The sequence below is a fragment of the Eschrichtius robustus genome, chromosome 15, assembly GCF_028021215.1.
Source record: "Eschrichtius robustus isolate mEscRob2 chromosome 15, mEscRob2.pri, whole genome shotgun sequence".
NCBI lineage: Eukaryota > Metazoa > Chordata > Mammalia > Artiodactyla > Eschrichtiidae > Eschrichtius > Eschrichtius robustus.
The window spans coordinates 34,928,356-34,944,710 of record NC_090838.1 but is presented as its reverse complement, the minus strand read 5'-3'; the positions used below and the strand labels follow the sequence as shown (position 1 = coordinate 34,944,710).

Sequence of the window (16,355 nt, the reverse complement as noted above, 5' to 3'; positions counted from 1 at the left end):
GAACGTGAATTTAAAAAAAAAAAAAAAAGAATGCACTGTATTTAATAACAAAACTACCAAATTCCCAAAAGAACAGAATATACCCAGTTTTAAGGAAGTCCAATGAGGTTTGGCAAAAAAGCAGATTGGCTTATCCAGGGTTATACAAAAGACCAGCGATGAGAGGAAGGAACAGGTTAATAAGCAGGAAAAGAAAACAATTCACAAAACCTTGCTCTAAAGACACTTTCTCATACAACTCTTAGGAACGTGTCATAATCTTATCTGTTGGTTTTCAAATTCCCTAATTTCCCCTAGGGTATATGGCAACTCTGTCAATATATTATATATGTAATATATAATATAATAAATAATGGCATAAGAAGAAACAAGGTAGCAATAAATGAGGCAAGAAAAGGGATACTCAGAGAATCCACGTAACATTCCCCAAAAAGGGGTGAGACTGTTAAAGTAAAGTTGGAGCCAGGTGGCCCAAGCTAAGAGTTTATCTCACAGAAACTGAAAATGATAAAAAGCTTTTAAGCTGGAGAGTGACAATAAAAATGTTGTACTGAAAGAATAACCCAGTGGCCACATGCAGGTTAAATGAGAGCAGGAAAGATCAAATGCGAAGACATTAATTTCTAGACATTAAAACATTGCCTAAAACTACACTTAAAACTACATCAGTGGTTTTCGAACTCCTGAAACAACTTTTTTGTTGTTGCTGTGACACAGTCACACCCCCGTGAGTCCCATCAGAAAAACATCTAACATTACCTTATAGGTGCTACTACTAAACAACTGTTCAGAGCACAGCAAGAGCCCAAACTGCTTTAAGTACCAAAGTAGGTGTTAAAGTCCGGAAAGAAAGAGGGCCAGAAGGTAAAAGAGGTGACCTCACCCTGGTCACACAACCCACTGTTTGCCTCTACCCTCACTACCACCCACAAACAGCTGTCTGGAGAGCTCCACAGCACCCTGGGAATTCTCCTTAGTAACTGAATAGGGGTCCTGAATCCAGGTTGTTAAACAGTGATCTATAGTAATTAACCTGGAGAAAAAAAAGATTTTATAGAAATATAATCTCAACTTTTTCCAGAAGAAAAAAAATACTAAAACTCAAGGGAATACATATCCAAACACATAAAAGTATTTTAGTAAACAATAAAGCCTTAAATATGAAACAAAAAGGACAAATTAAGAATCTGAGAATGGACATCTAAGAAGTATATATACTATTCCAAAACCCTGTCATATGATCAGATACAGTGACTAAGATGTATGATGATAAAGTAGCCTTAGCACAGTTGTCAATGTTTTACCTACCTGTTTTTGCATCCCCAAGATTACTTTTCTCTAAGCTTATCTGACACAACCAAAGTCCACACAGGCTATATCACCATCTATTCTATGAAAAAAGGATGGTATATTTATAATGAACAATGCAGACATCAATGTTTATACAGGAGTCACTGATGTCTGAAGAGTGAATAATTTCATGAAAATTGTTTTCGAATTTTATTTATTTATTTATGGCTGTGTTGGATCTTCGTTTCTGTGCGAGGGCTTTCTCTAGTTGCGGCAAGCGGGGGCCACTCTTCATCGCGGTGCGCGGGCCTCTCACTATCGCGGCCTCTCTTGTTGCGGAGCACAGGCTCCAGATGCGCAGGCTCAGTAATTGTGGCTCATGGGCCCATTTGCTCCGCAGCATGTGGGATCTTCCCGGACCAGGGCTCGAACCCGTGTCCCCTGCATTGGCAAGCAGATTCTCAACCACTGCGCCACCAGGGAAGCCCCATGAAAATTGTTTACTGTCTAAAATTGTTTACTGTCTATCTCCCTTCATTATAATATATACTTTAGTAAGAATTTTTGTTTCTTTTCTTCACTGATATATTCCCAGTATGAAAACAATTCCTGGCATGTAGCACTTGCTGAATTATTAGATTTTCATACTGGCATCAATAGTTCATTTCAGTCACAAAAAGTCTGTCACTACAATCATCATCCTCATATGAAGGGTTGTAGTAACAAGTTCAGTTTTATTCAATCTACTTAAAAGTTACCCTTGAGGGTATTTTTTTAAACTGAAATTAACAATTTTTTTTGCCATTTAGTTATTACAGTTAATTTATGAAAAGTGTCTGACATAGTTCCTGAAATCACAACTGAATAAAAGTTAGTGCCTTTGCTTTGCTACTCCCTTTCAAAAAGTTACCCATGTGAACCAAATTTCTTGAAATGTAGTCCATAACCTGCCGCATCAATGATTATTTCCTAAAGCAAGCATACTGAAGACCATAGATTTAATCACAGGACTCATACTGCAACAAACACATAGAAAAAACAAATATCTTAGAAAAGTACCACTTATATAGATAACAGAGAGAGGATAGAAGTTATTGAATTCATTGACTTAAATTAGGACGACACCAGGAGAGCATAGCTGACAATGGTCTCCACACAGGTTGAAAACTGCAACAAAAGTGAGCTCTATTGGTAGTTTATCATTTTCTCAGGTGTATGCGAGTAGGAAAAAAAAACTAAATGTCATTCCTTTAAGCCATTTTCAAGAGCTGGGAGGGCTACTGTGACCTGACTTCTATTTTTCTGCTTACACCCTAAACAAAGACATGCATTTGAAAAAAACATAAAAGGCTGGATGGTGGAGGTTTAAGACAGCCCTCCTTTGTTTCCAAAGCTTCCTATACTTCACCATCACAATCTTTATTACTCTGTATTTTAAAAGCCAACATCATAAGCTCCATAAGGACTATGTTTATAGCTGGAAGAGTGCTGAGCACATACCAAGCGTTCAATAAATATTTCCCAAATAAATGTTGCCTGAATTCCCCACAGAATTATAAGCTTCATGAGAGCAGGGATTTCGAGTGTCCTATACACCAATTTTCCACTGCACTTAGCACAGAGTGTGATCCAAAGAAGCTAATCAAAAGCTATTTACTTAATGAGTGTGTTTATGACCAGGAAACACACACAAAAAAAGTGACCTGTATGAGACTCGAACCCATAACCTTAGCCCCATTATAGTATGCACTAATGAACCAAGATCAGGAATTTCACAGTGTGCAAGTTTCAGTGTGGATGTAATCATTAAATCTCACCCACAGGCACTCACAAAAATTTCAAGAAAATTAGTCAAATATTGATTACTTTCCCAGCCATTCTCTTTATTCTAAACTTTGTTCCCCAATACCTTATCTCAAATGACCCATAATAATAGATCCTAAAAATTAAGAAAATGTTGTTTGTGCCAAAAAACATGTCCTCACTAATTAAAACTGGAGAGGATTAAAGAAATAAGATAAATGCCAAGAGGTACTCAAAGCAGTCAAAGAAAATCAAAGGCTATGCCCCAACTAAACTGAAAACAGGATATCCTTCAAATTAAAAAAAAAAAAAAAAAAATCCCCACTCACTCATCAACAGAAGTCAGTTATGACACTTTTCTGGAACAAATGGCTCAAAGAAAAATGCAAATTTTGTCATTTGCTCTAACGTGTCACTTAAAGATCAGCATAAGCAGTTGCTCGAGACCAACATACAAGAGTAAAAAATGATTTAAGGAAAAATGTCAGATATCAAAACTAAATAGTTTTGTTTTAAAACAGCAAGTCATCTCAACTTTAGGAACTCACCAATTTTGGAAAGTCTGAAGAAGTACATTCTCTGGAAAAAAGTTTTTAAATGAAAATAAGTGTATTCTTATTATGGAATATGACAAATATAATATAGCATAATTTGACTCTCTAAGATACTAACACCTCACTGATCCAGAGATTTATCCTAAAAGAAAAACAAAAGACAAAAGAAAGATAATCTTAACAAAAGAAAATACAGGGAGCATAAATGGTCTATAATTTAAAACATGCACATATCATCAAGTCTGTGAACTAAAAGCTCAGGTATTTTATTATTAAAGGCCTCATTCAGAAGTCTATTATTTTACTCTGAGGAACATCTGGTATTATGTTATTCACATATTACTAACATTAGCAATATTTATTAGGTATGATTCTGTCCCTGTAGGTGCTACACCATACAATTTAAAAAGGCACAGACCTTGATCTCTTGGTTCTCTTTTGAGGTCCAGAACAATCCTTATGTATGTCAAACCAGCTTTGTTATCTGGTTTCCTAGCCTACAGCAGATTTAAAATTGGAAATCAAAAGAATGGCTAGATTAGAAACAATAACCAATTTAGTTAACAATGAGCACCTCTGGAGCCTAGAGTACCACTTCCTACCGACAGGAACCACAACTTCTTAGAGAAACAGCTGACCGCAGAACTGGAACAGGAAGTGTAGAGGAAAAGTTTGAACATCTTGTCACATCAGAAAGCAAGGAAACTAACAAAGAGCACTAGGACCAGGACCCAGGAAGCAGTGTGAAGATGCTCTCAGAAGTCAAAGATGGGAAAACCTAAGCATCAAATTTTAGAAGAGTAATGGTAGCAGATCAAAATACATCAAATATATAAAAATCTGTAAGTTTCCATTTAAAGGATAAACAGAAGACAAAGAAACATGTTTTAAAAAAAAAAAACACCAAAAGATACAATCAGTACTTATGTTAAACTTTACAGGAGGAAAGGTCTAGTTTCTTTAACAAACTGCAAAGGGAAAAAGAAAAGGGAAGGGAAATATATAGATTAAAATACTTGAGACATAGCAACCAAATGCAATGTACGATCTTGTTTAAACCTTGATTTAAACAAACCACTGTAAAATGACACTTTTGAGACAATCAGGGATATTTGGCTGGATATTTGACATTAAGAAATTACTGTCAAATTTTAGGTCTAATAAGAGACTAGTCATCTTTCCAGATATATAAGCTCAAATATTATGGGTGAGATTTTTTTAATAATTAAATAAATAAAAAGAAAGGAAAGGATAAAGTACACTGACACTAGGTGACACACAGCAAGGAAGACAGTTATAACTGTCTAGGGTCATTGAATGTATGGAGCAAACAGTTCTACACAAATAGCTCTCAGAGGCATCACTGTATTACAGCACAGAACCATGTCTAATGCTCATAGTAACCACCATCAGTCATCAAGAATAAGGTAAATTATGTTCTTTCTATATACACAGCTTAGGCAGATCAGATGTCCAAATGATGGAATACGACGCATTAAAGTTTATGTTTATACTCACTGAGAAGGAAAGATTATCACAACATTTTAAGGGGGGAAAAAAAGGTTGATTTTGCTGCTTAAATCTGTTTTCTTTTACCCAAGCCCCCCAACACACACACCACCTAACAGTACCTTGCTCTAAGATAACTGCTGATTGTTTAAATGTAGAAACATAAGAACAAACATCCTGAATGGCTTCCCACTTAAGAGCAAACACCTTCAAACTAATTTACATTAATGGTCTAGTCCATGTGTTTAACACAATTTTTAAGTGTAAGATAAACTATTATGCAGTTACAAAATTACAAGAACCATAAAGAATGTTCGCTAACTTAAAATGACTTAACTCAAAAATCTCACCTGAACCCTACTTAAAATATATATGCAAGTTATTATGGGCTGAATTGTGCACCTGAATCACCTTATTGTGTCAAAAAGCAAGAGAGTCCTCAAAGAATGATGGGAACATGTCAAAAGAATACAGAAGCCAGCATGAATGGGTACCCGATAGCCAAAACAGGGCCAATTTGAGTATCAAAATAAATAGTAATGGATTATAACCCATTGGAAAAAAATAGGATACCTGATTCATACAGATATAAATAAACCAATAATTTGAAGGTCTGATGAGGAACAGAATATTTACAAAGTTTTGAAGTACCTCCTACAAAACACTTACTAATTACAAAGATTTTTTTTAAAGTAATTTTACAGTGGAAAGGCCTGGCAGACACCACCTTAATCAAATGGTCAAAATGGACATTACCAGAATGGGACAAATCAAAACTGTGTGCCACCTGGTAGGATCCAATGAGACAAAACACAGCTTCACCTGTGTGGCTTTTGTGCCAAAGATACATAACTTGAATCTAATCAGGAGGAAACCTCAAATTTAGGGACTTTCTACAAAACAACTGGCCTGCCATCTTGCAAAGCATTAAGGTCATGAAACCCAAGGAAAGACTAAGGAACTATTCCAGATTGAAAGAGACTAAAGAGACATGACAACTAAATATAACATTTGATTCTGAACTGGATCCTTCTGCTATAAAAGACATTATTAAAACAATTAGCAGAACTTGAATGGGTCTGAGGGTGAAATAGTAGTAATGTATCAATATTAATTTCCTGATTCTCTTCATTGTAATATGGTTATGTAGGAGAATGTCCTTGTTTATAGGATATATACACTTAAATGTAAGCAGGTGTTAGGGCATCATTTCAACAACTTAATTCTCAAATTGCCATGACCACAAAGAAGACACCCCCAACACCTCCTGGGCAAGATAAAGGCTGCAAACATATGCCTATAGAGGCCAGGCAATAAGGTAAATACTTGAAACAAGCTAGGTATAAGGCAAGGACTGAGGCTGTTTACCTGACGCATCACTCAGTGAGTATATATCATCTGGAATGCAAGTCCACAGTGGCAATATCATTCCATTTTTCAAGAGAAACCAAAGATGCAGATTTTTATGTGAAATTTCCCAATTTTTAACACACTCAAAAGGGCCAAACAAAACATGTCTGTCGACTAAATTTGAACCACAGCTGTCTCTGGCCCAGAGGCATGTTTCTCAAACTGAAGCCTAGGGATAAAAGGAAACCACATGATATACGTGGAACATATTCTTGGAGCCGCAGTTTTATCCCAGGAGTTTGCCTGGAATTTTCTGGGAGAGGAGCTATTTCTTTATTTTTAAAATGCAATATTTTGGAGTTTAATGCAAAGTTCATATGATTTTTAAAAACTTCTCATTTAAAAATAATTTCAAGCTTACAGAAAAGCTGTAAGAACAAGAATAGTACAAAAAAACACCTGTACAGTTTTAACCAAATTCATCTGTTGTTAACATTTTACTCATTTGCATTACTTGCATAAGAGCATCCTTCCACCCTCCCTCCTCCTCTCTATGCAAACATACAAATACATACACACATAAATACATAGCTCTCTCTCTATATATATGTGTATATATATATAAAACATATATACATGTTACATTATTTTTTCTGAACCATTTGAGAGTAGGTTATATATCATGGCATTTTATTCCTAAAAATTTCAGTGTGTATTTCCTAAGAATAAAAACATTATTTTATAGAACCTTAGGACAGTTACCAACTTTAGTAAATTTAACATTGATGCCATACCTTTATCTAATCTACCATCCATATTCCATTTTTGCCAAATGATCCAATAACATCCTTAATATCATTTCCCCCTCTAATACAAGATCCATTCTAGAATCAGGTACTACAAATAGTTGTCATGTCTCTTTAGTCTCCTTTAATCTGGAACATTTCCACAGCCTTTCTTTGTCTTTATAATATTAACATTTAAAAAAGTACAGTCTCGCCCCCTACCCTTTTAAAAAACAGGATGTTCCCCATTTGGAGTTCAATGTTCCTCAGGATTACATTCAGGTTATGCATTCCTGGCTGGCGAACTACATAAGTGACGTGTTCTTCGCAGGCATCACGTTCAGAGGCACACGATGTCCACTGGTGTTATTTATTTTGATCATGCACTCAAGGTGCTGTCTGATTTCATCACTGCATAGAGTTACTATTTTTTTCCCCTTGCAACTACTAAGCAATATATGGGGAGATATTTAAGACCATGCAAACATTCTGCTCCTCATCAGAAATATCCCCATAGATTTAGCATCTATCAATGATTCCTGTCTGGACTAATCTTTATTATAATGATTGCAAAATAATCATATGAATTTTTCAGTTAAGTAGACTCAATTTCTGGCTACACTCCCAGATCCCTTAGGTGTAAGCACTCGGTCTCCTCTACTTTAGGAGCACTACAGTGCAATGGTTTGTGTGCAACACTAGAATAATTAGGTGCAGCTTCCAGAAAAAACAAGCGTACTTGAGCCATGCCTTAGAGACTGGATAGATTTTGAAAAGCTAAAGAGGTGGAGAACCAGTCAAGACACAGGCAACTCCATCAGGAAAGCTGAAAAAAACAATATGGTGAATGCTTTGCAAAGTAAATAACATACCCTAACTTCCAGTTTCATAAAACCACATTTCTACATATGGAGTTTGCCTGAATTACACTGATTCTAGAACTACAGATATACTTTCGCTGCTACTGATATTAACTATATTCTAATCATTATATTCAGATTCTAAAAATTTTTCAAAAACAGCACAATTCATTATAACCACTTCTGATTGTTCATCCACATTTTTATATATATGTGAGCCCTCCCACCTCGTCTCTCAAAGATAGGGAATAGACACTAAAAGTGTACCTTTCATCTGATTGTGACCCCTAGAAAGAAATAAATTTTATACTGCCATCTAAGGCAAACATATAAAACTGAAATTAAAAGTTTCTTGAAGCAATATCATGCAAAGCACCAATATTTTATAATCTTTCTTTCTTCCTCTCTTCCTCCTCATTCTTTTTTTAATATTTGTCTTGACTGCAAATAAATTGATTTCTAAATCCTTAATAGGTGATGCATAAGACCTGCACTTGAAAAACACTACCCTAGAACCTGGCACAGAGTTCTTTATCATATTCCCAACAAAGTCTGGAAGAAAGTTTTCATTTATTTCAGGTGAAATAAGAACAGAAGAAAACAAGAACATAAAGAGTTATTTAATTTTTTAAAGGATTCTGAGATTGTGTATGATAATTTTTTGGTCTTCAAGTTATTATCTTTTTATGCAACGATGGTAAGAGCGAAGGTTGTAAGTTGCTAATGATATACTGGTTCCCTAATAATTTTTCCCCCAATTTTATAGGGTCCTGAAATCTCCACTGCTCTGCTATGAGATTTCAAAAACACATGAGAGTGTCAGCCTTCAATGGGTTTACAATTTGGCTGGGGAAATAAGACTTACAATAATTTTAGGACTTGTAATAATTACTTCTACCTTTTGAGAAGAAATATTCTGTGATAAATGCCCTAAGAATGTTCTTATGTTAAAAGTTCAAGGGTGAATATTTTAAGCTGGGAATGAAAGAGAACAAACAACAAAAGGTGTTCAGAAAGGAAACAATATCTGAGTTGGGCCTTGAAGGGTACTTCAAAAGAGAATAGTCACAGGGATGGAAAAAAGCCAATCAAATATGGAGAAAAAGAAATAGGTCAATTAGGCCAGAACATGTTAAGACAGTAGAAAGAGATAATGGAGGACCCTTGACAACAAGGTTAAGGTGCTTGAATTTAGTCATTAAGGCAATGAAGCAATCTGAAAGAGTGAATGGGACAGTCAAAGCACTGTTTAAGGAAGATTAGTCTGAAAGTCCCACACACACACACAAAACAAATTATAGACAAGTGGAGATTCTTGAGGCTATGCAATAATCCAAACACAGAAAAATAAGGACTTCAACTGTGGTGGTGGAAAAGGAAAGTAAGGAATGGGAAAAGGTGACAAGAATTGATAAGTCTTAGAAGAGATTTTAATGTGGTAGGCAAAAATGGCCAGGAGTCAAACATGGTTCTAAGATTTCAAGGCTGGGTGATACTTACAGACAGTGGAAAATAAGAAAAAGAAGCTTGATTTAGAGGATGAGGAGCTCAGATTCAGGTATGTTAGAGTCAATGTACAAGTGGGTTATAAAGAGTCAGTAATAGGGTAAGGAAAAGAACATTAGATCCCATCAAAAAAATCTGAGTTCAAGTGGAAAAAAATGGGAACTTCCCTGGTGGCACAGTGGTTTAGAATCCACCTACCAATGCAGGGGACACGGGTTCAGTCCCTGGTCCAGAAAGATCCCACATGCTACAGAGCAACTAAGTCCATGAGCCACAACTACTGAGCCTGTGCTCTAGAGCCCATGAGCCACAACCACTGAAGCCCGTGTGCTCTAGGGCCCATATGCCACAACTACTGAGCCCGCGAGCTGTAACTACTGAAGACCGCACACCTAGAGCCCATGCTCTGCAACAAGAGAAGCCACGGCAATGAGAAGCCCACGCACTGCAAGGAAGAGTAACCCCTGCTCGCCACAACTAGAGAAAAGCCCGCACGCAGGCAACAAAGACCCGACGCAGCCAAAAAAAGAAAGAAAAAAATGGTTAGGATCTAATGAAAAAACCACCAGAATGCACAATTATATCTATAGTATAATTTTCACTGTGTAAAAAAGGAGGCATAGGAAAAGAGTAAAAATAAGTACATCAACATGTTAATGTCAGCTGAATACAGATAAGCTAGAACAAAAGATAATTTTTTTCTTTCTTCTTTTGTATTGTGTTCTCATTGGATACAAACCTTACAAGTTAGGCTCCCCACCAAAAAAAAAGAAAAGGAAAAGAAAAATCTGGATTTGAATAGCCTTTATAAAAACTGCAAACTCCTTGAACCTTAGTTTCCTCATCTATGAAAGGGGAAATAATTTCTTCTCTCCCAAGGTTAGTGTGCAGATTAAATGAGATAAAGTTCTGTAAACTATAAAGCAATATGCAAAGTTAAAGCATTATAACAGTGACAGCTAAAACTATAGGACAAGAGATCACACAGAGACGTAGAAATATACTACAGATTTGGGAAGTAGATTATTTCCTTAGACTATTTTAAAGTTTTAGAATCCATCTATTTTAAAGTCAAAATGTTGGGACTTCCCTGGTGGAGCAGTGGTTAAGAATCCGCCTGCCAATGCAGGGGACACGGGTTCGAGCCCTGGTATGGGAAGATCCCACATGTCGCAGAGCAACTAAGCCCGTGTGCCACAACTACTGAAGCCTGCGTGCTCTAGGGCCCGTGCTCTGCAACGAGAAGCCAGTGCAATGAGAAGCCCAAGCACCACAATGAAGAGTAGCCCCCGCTTACCACAACTAGAGAAAGCCCCCGCACAGCAATGAAGACCCAACACAGCCATAAATAAATAAATAAATAAATTTTAAAAATAAAAATAAAATAAAAATGTCATATTTCTTATGAACAAATATTGAAGTTTTACATGTAATAGAAATGGACTCATATACATAAAATTAATACGGTACTTGTCCTACATGCTATTCAAACTTAAATACAAAGCAGAAAAAGACCTAGTAATATCATTCCCTAATATCTGGACTTCTAATTATTTCATGGTTTTAAAAGGCCAGTCTCTATAAATTCAGAATCTCCAAATGTTGTCTCTCAGAAGTTACGTGCTTGATACACAACACTGCATTCTAAATGGTGCTTCCCCCTTCAACTCCCATTTCTGGTACTTTACTTATATCTCTAGATATGTATTTAAAACCAGATAGTAAGCTCCTAAAGGGCAAGAAGAATGTCACAAAAATAGGTACATGTTAAGAAATACTCTAGCTAACTCATGTTACAGATGTAAGAGTTACTACTCATGCCATATTATAACGTAAGCCTATCTTGAGCCCTTCAAGAGACAACCATTAAGAAATTAAAAGTTAAGAAAAAAATTCCCCAAGTAATATTATTACATGGGAAACATTTTTATATGAATAAATATACACAGAATGCTTTAGACTAGATTTATATTTGAAAATCATATACTACACTGTTCCTTTAAGAAAGCAAGAGTATACATGAGATGAGAAATAAGTTCTAATATTGTGATGTTAAAGAGATAGTTTTAAAATATCTCATAAACTGAAGCATACTACTACTGCAATGAGACTGTTACATTTCTTATACTAACCCTACAATTTCATCCATTACAATTTTTCTTTAAAAAGAAGTTTTGGAGTTTTGTTTTTAACCTTTGGAGCAGAAAAAGTTAAAACTGATGTGGTTAACAATATGCTTTCTTTAAAGCATAAACACAGACTAAACCTGTAGGCTAATCCCAAGACAAGTCTTAAAATTAAAACCTTTATTTTGAAAAAGAGATGCTAAAAAAACTAAGCATGAAATGCACCTAACCCCTGCCTTAAGAAAATCAACAAAAAAAGCTGTATCAAGTTTCCCACTTTTGCACATAGACCTGAGATTTAAAATATTTACTGTATATATGTTTTGTACATGTATGTGTGTGTATTCCAAACTGATTTGGAGGCAGGACATCAAGATAGATTGTTTTCCCCTCACTAAGTTAAAAAAAAAAATTGTTTCTGAAGTATTGCTTTTTTATATTACCCTCTTCATGAACTAAAAGACACTATGCCTGAAGTAAACAGTGCCACCACCTGCCAGCCAAACTGCCTGAAATTCATCAGCTGTAGAGATTAAAAGCATCCTTTAGTTGTTTTTATGTAAAACAAAAGTAATACAAAAGGTATATAATTTCAACGTGGCACATATAACACAATCACCCACAATCACCTAACGTTCCTCTCAGTGATCTCAAAACCACTACACACAGTTTTAATTGCCATTAGACATCTTATAAAATGCACATAATAGTGTTTTCCTTATCTAAACACACAACAATCAAGGGTACAGTTTGAATTTTAAAAGTTTTTCACTTTATGAAATGATGCACCATAACATTCCCTTAAATAATCAGCTTCTCTAGAACCATTGTTTACAAAGCACTGAGCTTTCCTGCTTATAAAAATGTAGTTTTCTTACATTTTTTTTCAAGAACTCATCTAGTATTTAAAAGGAGACACACATACACTTCCTTGAGAATAAATGTTTTCAATACTTGTGACCCCAGAAGAACTTTACATGTTTTGAATTCTTGTTTGGTTAAAAAAAAGTTTTTAAACATCTACTAGAATACAAGACCTTGCCTTTACACTCATGGCTCTCTTGATGATAAAATAAAGATCAATGTAACTCTACGCTCTAGACTAATGAACTGCAGGGAATAGAAACAAGCAATTTGGCAAGAGCTGGGTAAAGCTATGTTTAAAGACTACCAGTAAAATATACCAGCATTACCCTTCCCTCACTCCCAAGTCTTTAAGGTTTCAATTAAAATGGGGCCTAGTTTTACTCTTTCAAGGGGGACAGAAAGAGAAAGCACAGAGCTCCTGCTGAGAAGTATCTTCATGAGAAGCAGCTCCAAAAATACTGCCAGGAACCATTTCTTTCCCTCCAGCTGACAGAGGGTTCCTCTCTTTAAATACAGGTATATTCCCTGCTCCTGATCAACACCATACTTAAAGAAAGAAAGTCTCATCAAGGTACCATCCAAGGATGGCATCAAATAAATAAAAAAATTATCAAATGAATAAAAAAATTCAACATCAGGGTCAGCTATAACGTTCCTGATGAAAAGTGGGAGCCCCAACTAAAATTCATCTTCATCTTTCAGTCTCTCCTATCAGTTGCCTCATGAATTGGATAAGAAAGGATAGCTGTCTAACAAGGATATCCACTGTTTCAAAATAAACTTAAATGCCCCCAATTAGTGAGAAAGACTCCCACAAAACACAGAAGATGAAGCTTCGGCAAGCCTTCCAAGTCCTCAGAACCAATAGGAAAGAAGTAAAAGCTGATTCTAATTTGAGCAGTGATCCCACTACTCCTACAGGCTGAGGAGCCAACAGTGCAGAGATATCTCAGTCCCACCACATCCCCCAAGACACTCAGTTTTTTGGCCAAGTATATGATCACCGCTTTGTGAACATAAAGGACAAGTCTTTCAGTCCAATATGATTAGGGAATAAATCCAGGCATAAGGCTTAAAAAAAAAAAAAAAAGCAGTGAAAAGTTGATCCCTCTTTAAAAGGAGCCCAAGAATGAAACAACTTCAAAATGTAAGGAATTATAAGACATCAAAGGTTAGATAATGGACAACAGGTGCCTTTGGGGAGGAAAGAGTAACACTCAGTCGCCTCCTATTTTAGGATTTCCACTCTCAAAGTACTTGTGTGTGTGTTTCCCAAAGAAAGTGTGTGTGTTTTTCCCCAAAGAAAATCAAGGCCAAAATTGTGGGTTTTACTATTTAATACCTATAATGGATCCATTGCTCTTTAACCTACTTTTTTATTTTAGATTTTAAAAAACCCATTTACTCTCAGTGTGTCTGAATAAAGTATGGCCTACGGCCAGATTATGCACTGATCCATGAACATTAACCAACTAGGAATTTATTATCAAGAAATGCAAAGAAAGGCATCTGAATACAAGCTACCTCCACATAAAATACTCAATATACAAATCCAGCAGCAGGTATCACATTAACTGCAGTATCAGCCAAAGCATAAACTGTTTCTCACCATCATGACAGTTGAGCTCAATCTTTACAGTAACCAGATTCCAATAGCCTCACAGAATAGTAATTCCAGACACATTATAGGGCACTGAGTACCAGCCTTGAGTTCTGATTCCCTAGGCCAGTTACAAAATTTACTACCTTTATCTGGGTGAAAGGGAACACTGAAAGGATACTTCAGCCTACTTCCCTTTCTCCATTCCACAAAGACAACATATTCCAAAAATGGAGAATCCTTTCTTTCCCTGTCAGAGGCCCCCTTTCCTATGGATTAACTGGGCAGAGTTACTTCTCCCCAGCATGCGTGCAGAGCCAGCAAGCATAGTTCTGCTTTCACTCCTCTTTTAAAGAGGGTCCCCAGGCTTCCCTGGTGGTGCAGTGGTTAAGAATCCGCCTGCCAATCCAGGGGACACGGGTTCGAGCCCTGGTCCAGGAAGATCCCACATGCTGCGAAGCAACTAAGCCCGTGGGCCACAACTACTGAGCCTGCGCTCTAGAGCCCGCGAGCCACAAAGGCTGAGCCCGCGTGCCACAACTACTGAAGCCCGCGTGCCTAGAGCCCGTGCTCTGCGACAAGAGAAGCCACCACAATGAGAAGCCCGCGCACCGCAACGAAGAGTAGCCCCCGCTCGCCACAGCTAGAGAAAGCCCGCACGCAGCAACGAAGACCCAACGCAGCCAAAAATAAATAAATAAATTTTTTAAAAACCACTGATGTTAAAAAAATAAATAAATAAAAATAAAGAGGGTCCCCCAACACAGATGCACCTCTTCCTTTCCTGTATTAGGCAAATGATGCTTCAGTGCTTCTGGTTCTCTCCACCACTGCAAAATGTTCAGAGAAGTGGAGGAAGTGAAGGGAAGTTGTCAGTTACTCTGAGGTATACTTAAAAGAAGACTCCAAATTTAAAGTGAATACTTGGTGGGGCGGGGGGGAGTGCCCCCCTCCTGAAGAGGGAATGGGGGGTCCCTTCCCTAAAAGGGAGCCTCTGCGTGGCTAAGGGGTGTCCCCAACCTGAAAGAGAGCTCGGTATGTGGGAAGGGGGAGGAATGTTGTACCCAGAAGAGGGGTCAGGGTTTGAAAAAGGTGTCCTAACCCTGAAGGTGGGGGGAGCCGTGAGTGTATGGGGAGGGCTGTACCGGCTTTGGGGGGCCGCGCTGAGAGAAGGGGTTCCCACTATGGTGAAGAAGGGCCCCGCACTGAAGAGAACGCTGGGAGGAAAGGAGGGTCTTGCTGAGGAGGGCTGGCATGGGGGAGGGGTTCTGAGTCCATCGGAGCCCGAAGAGGGGCAGCAGGCTCGAGGGGAACATGTGCAGTGGAAGTGCCGCCATCCCGAGGGGCAGGGTGGAGAGCAGGCCCGGGCTGCGTGTGGAGGGAACAAGGTTCCCACCCTGCGCAGGAGAGGAAGGACTCCCGGCCGTACTCACCGAGGCTGCCGGCGAAACCGTCCATCTTGCGGGGAAAGCGCCGGGCTCCGGGCTCAGCGGGGCGGGCACTTCATTCAGCGGACCGACTAGGGTCGCCGACGCAGAGCCTGACCCGCTAGCTTTCTCGGGCGCCCGGCTCGGCTCCCACCTCCCGCCTCCGTCGTCCGTCCGTCCACCACGGGGCAGTCAGCCGCGGACGCCCGGACCACTTCCCCGTCAGGTTGTGAGCCGCGCCGCGCAGCTCCGCCGCCTGTCCGGCCTCCCTCCCAAACAGCAGCCGCAAGCGCCCCGCCGCGCCCCGCCCCCGCGCCCGCGCGCTGCGGTAGCTCCACCCCCGCGTACGCCGTCACGCTTCCGACTCCGCCTCCCACGTGACGACTCGGAGGCAGGGTCTTGCCGACCCTTCCCTCTCACCTTGCCTCGGCCTCGGGTTCCGCCTCCCGCGCTCGGGAGGGGTGGCTACGCTTGCGCGGTGGGCCGGCTGAGGGCCTGGGACTTGGGGCTTGAAACTGCTTCCGAATGGGTGGGGATAAGGGGAGACCTCCGGCCTGGGATCCTCAGGAGCTTCTAGGGATTCCTTTTTTTCGCAGCCGCTGGGGAGTCCGCGGAGACCCATCGAAGCTTACGTCTGGAGCCCCTCTGACAGGAGATGGTCACCCCGTGTGTCCTAGA

At 38.8% G+C, this 16,355-nt stretch overlaps 1 protein-coding gene across 1 annotated transcript in view; it reads right to left on the bottom strand.

The window, feature by feature from the left end:
* The window catches only part of EML4 (EMAP like 4), a 159,734-nt gene extending 143,782 nt beyond the window's left edge, over positions 1-15,952 (bottom strand). Inside the window, exon 1 of the mRNA XM_068564015.1 lies at positions 15,684-15,952. Within this exon, the coding sequence (XP_068420116.1) occupies positions 15,684-15,708 (25 nt within the window). The 5' untranslated portion in view covers positions 15,709-15,952. The remainder of the gene's footprint in view (positions 1-15,683) is intronic.
* Positions 15,953-16,355: the final 403 nt, after the last annotated feature.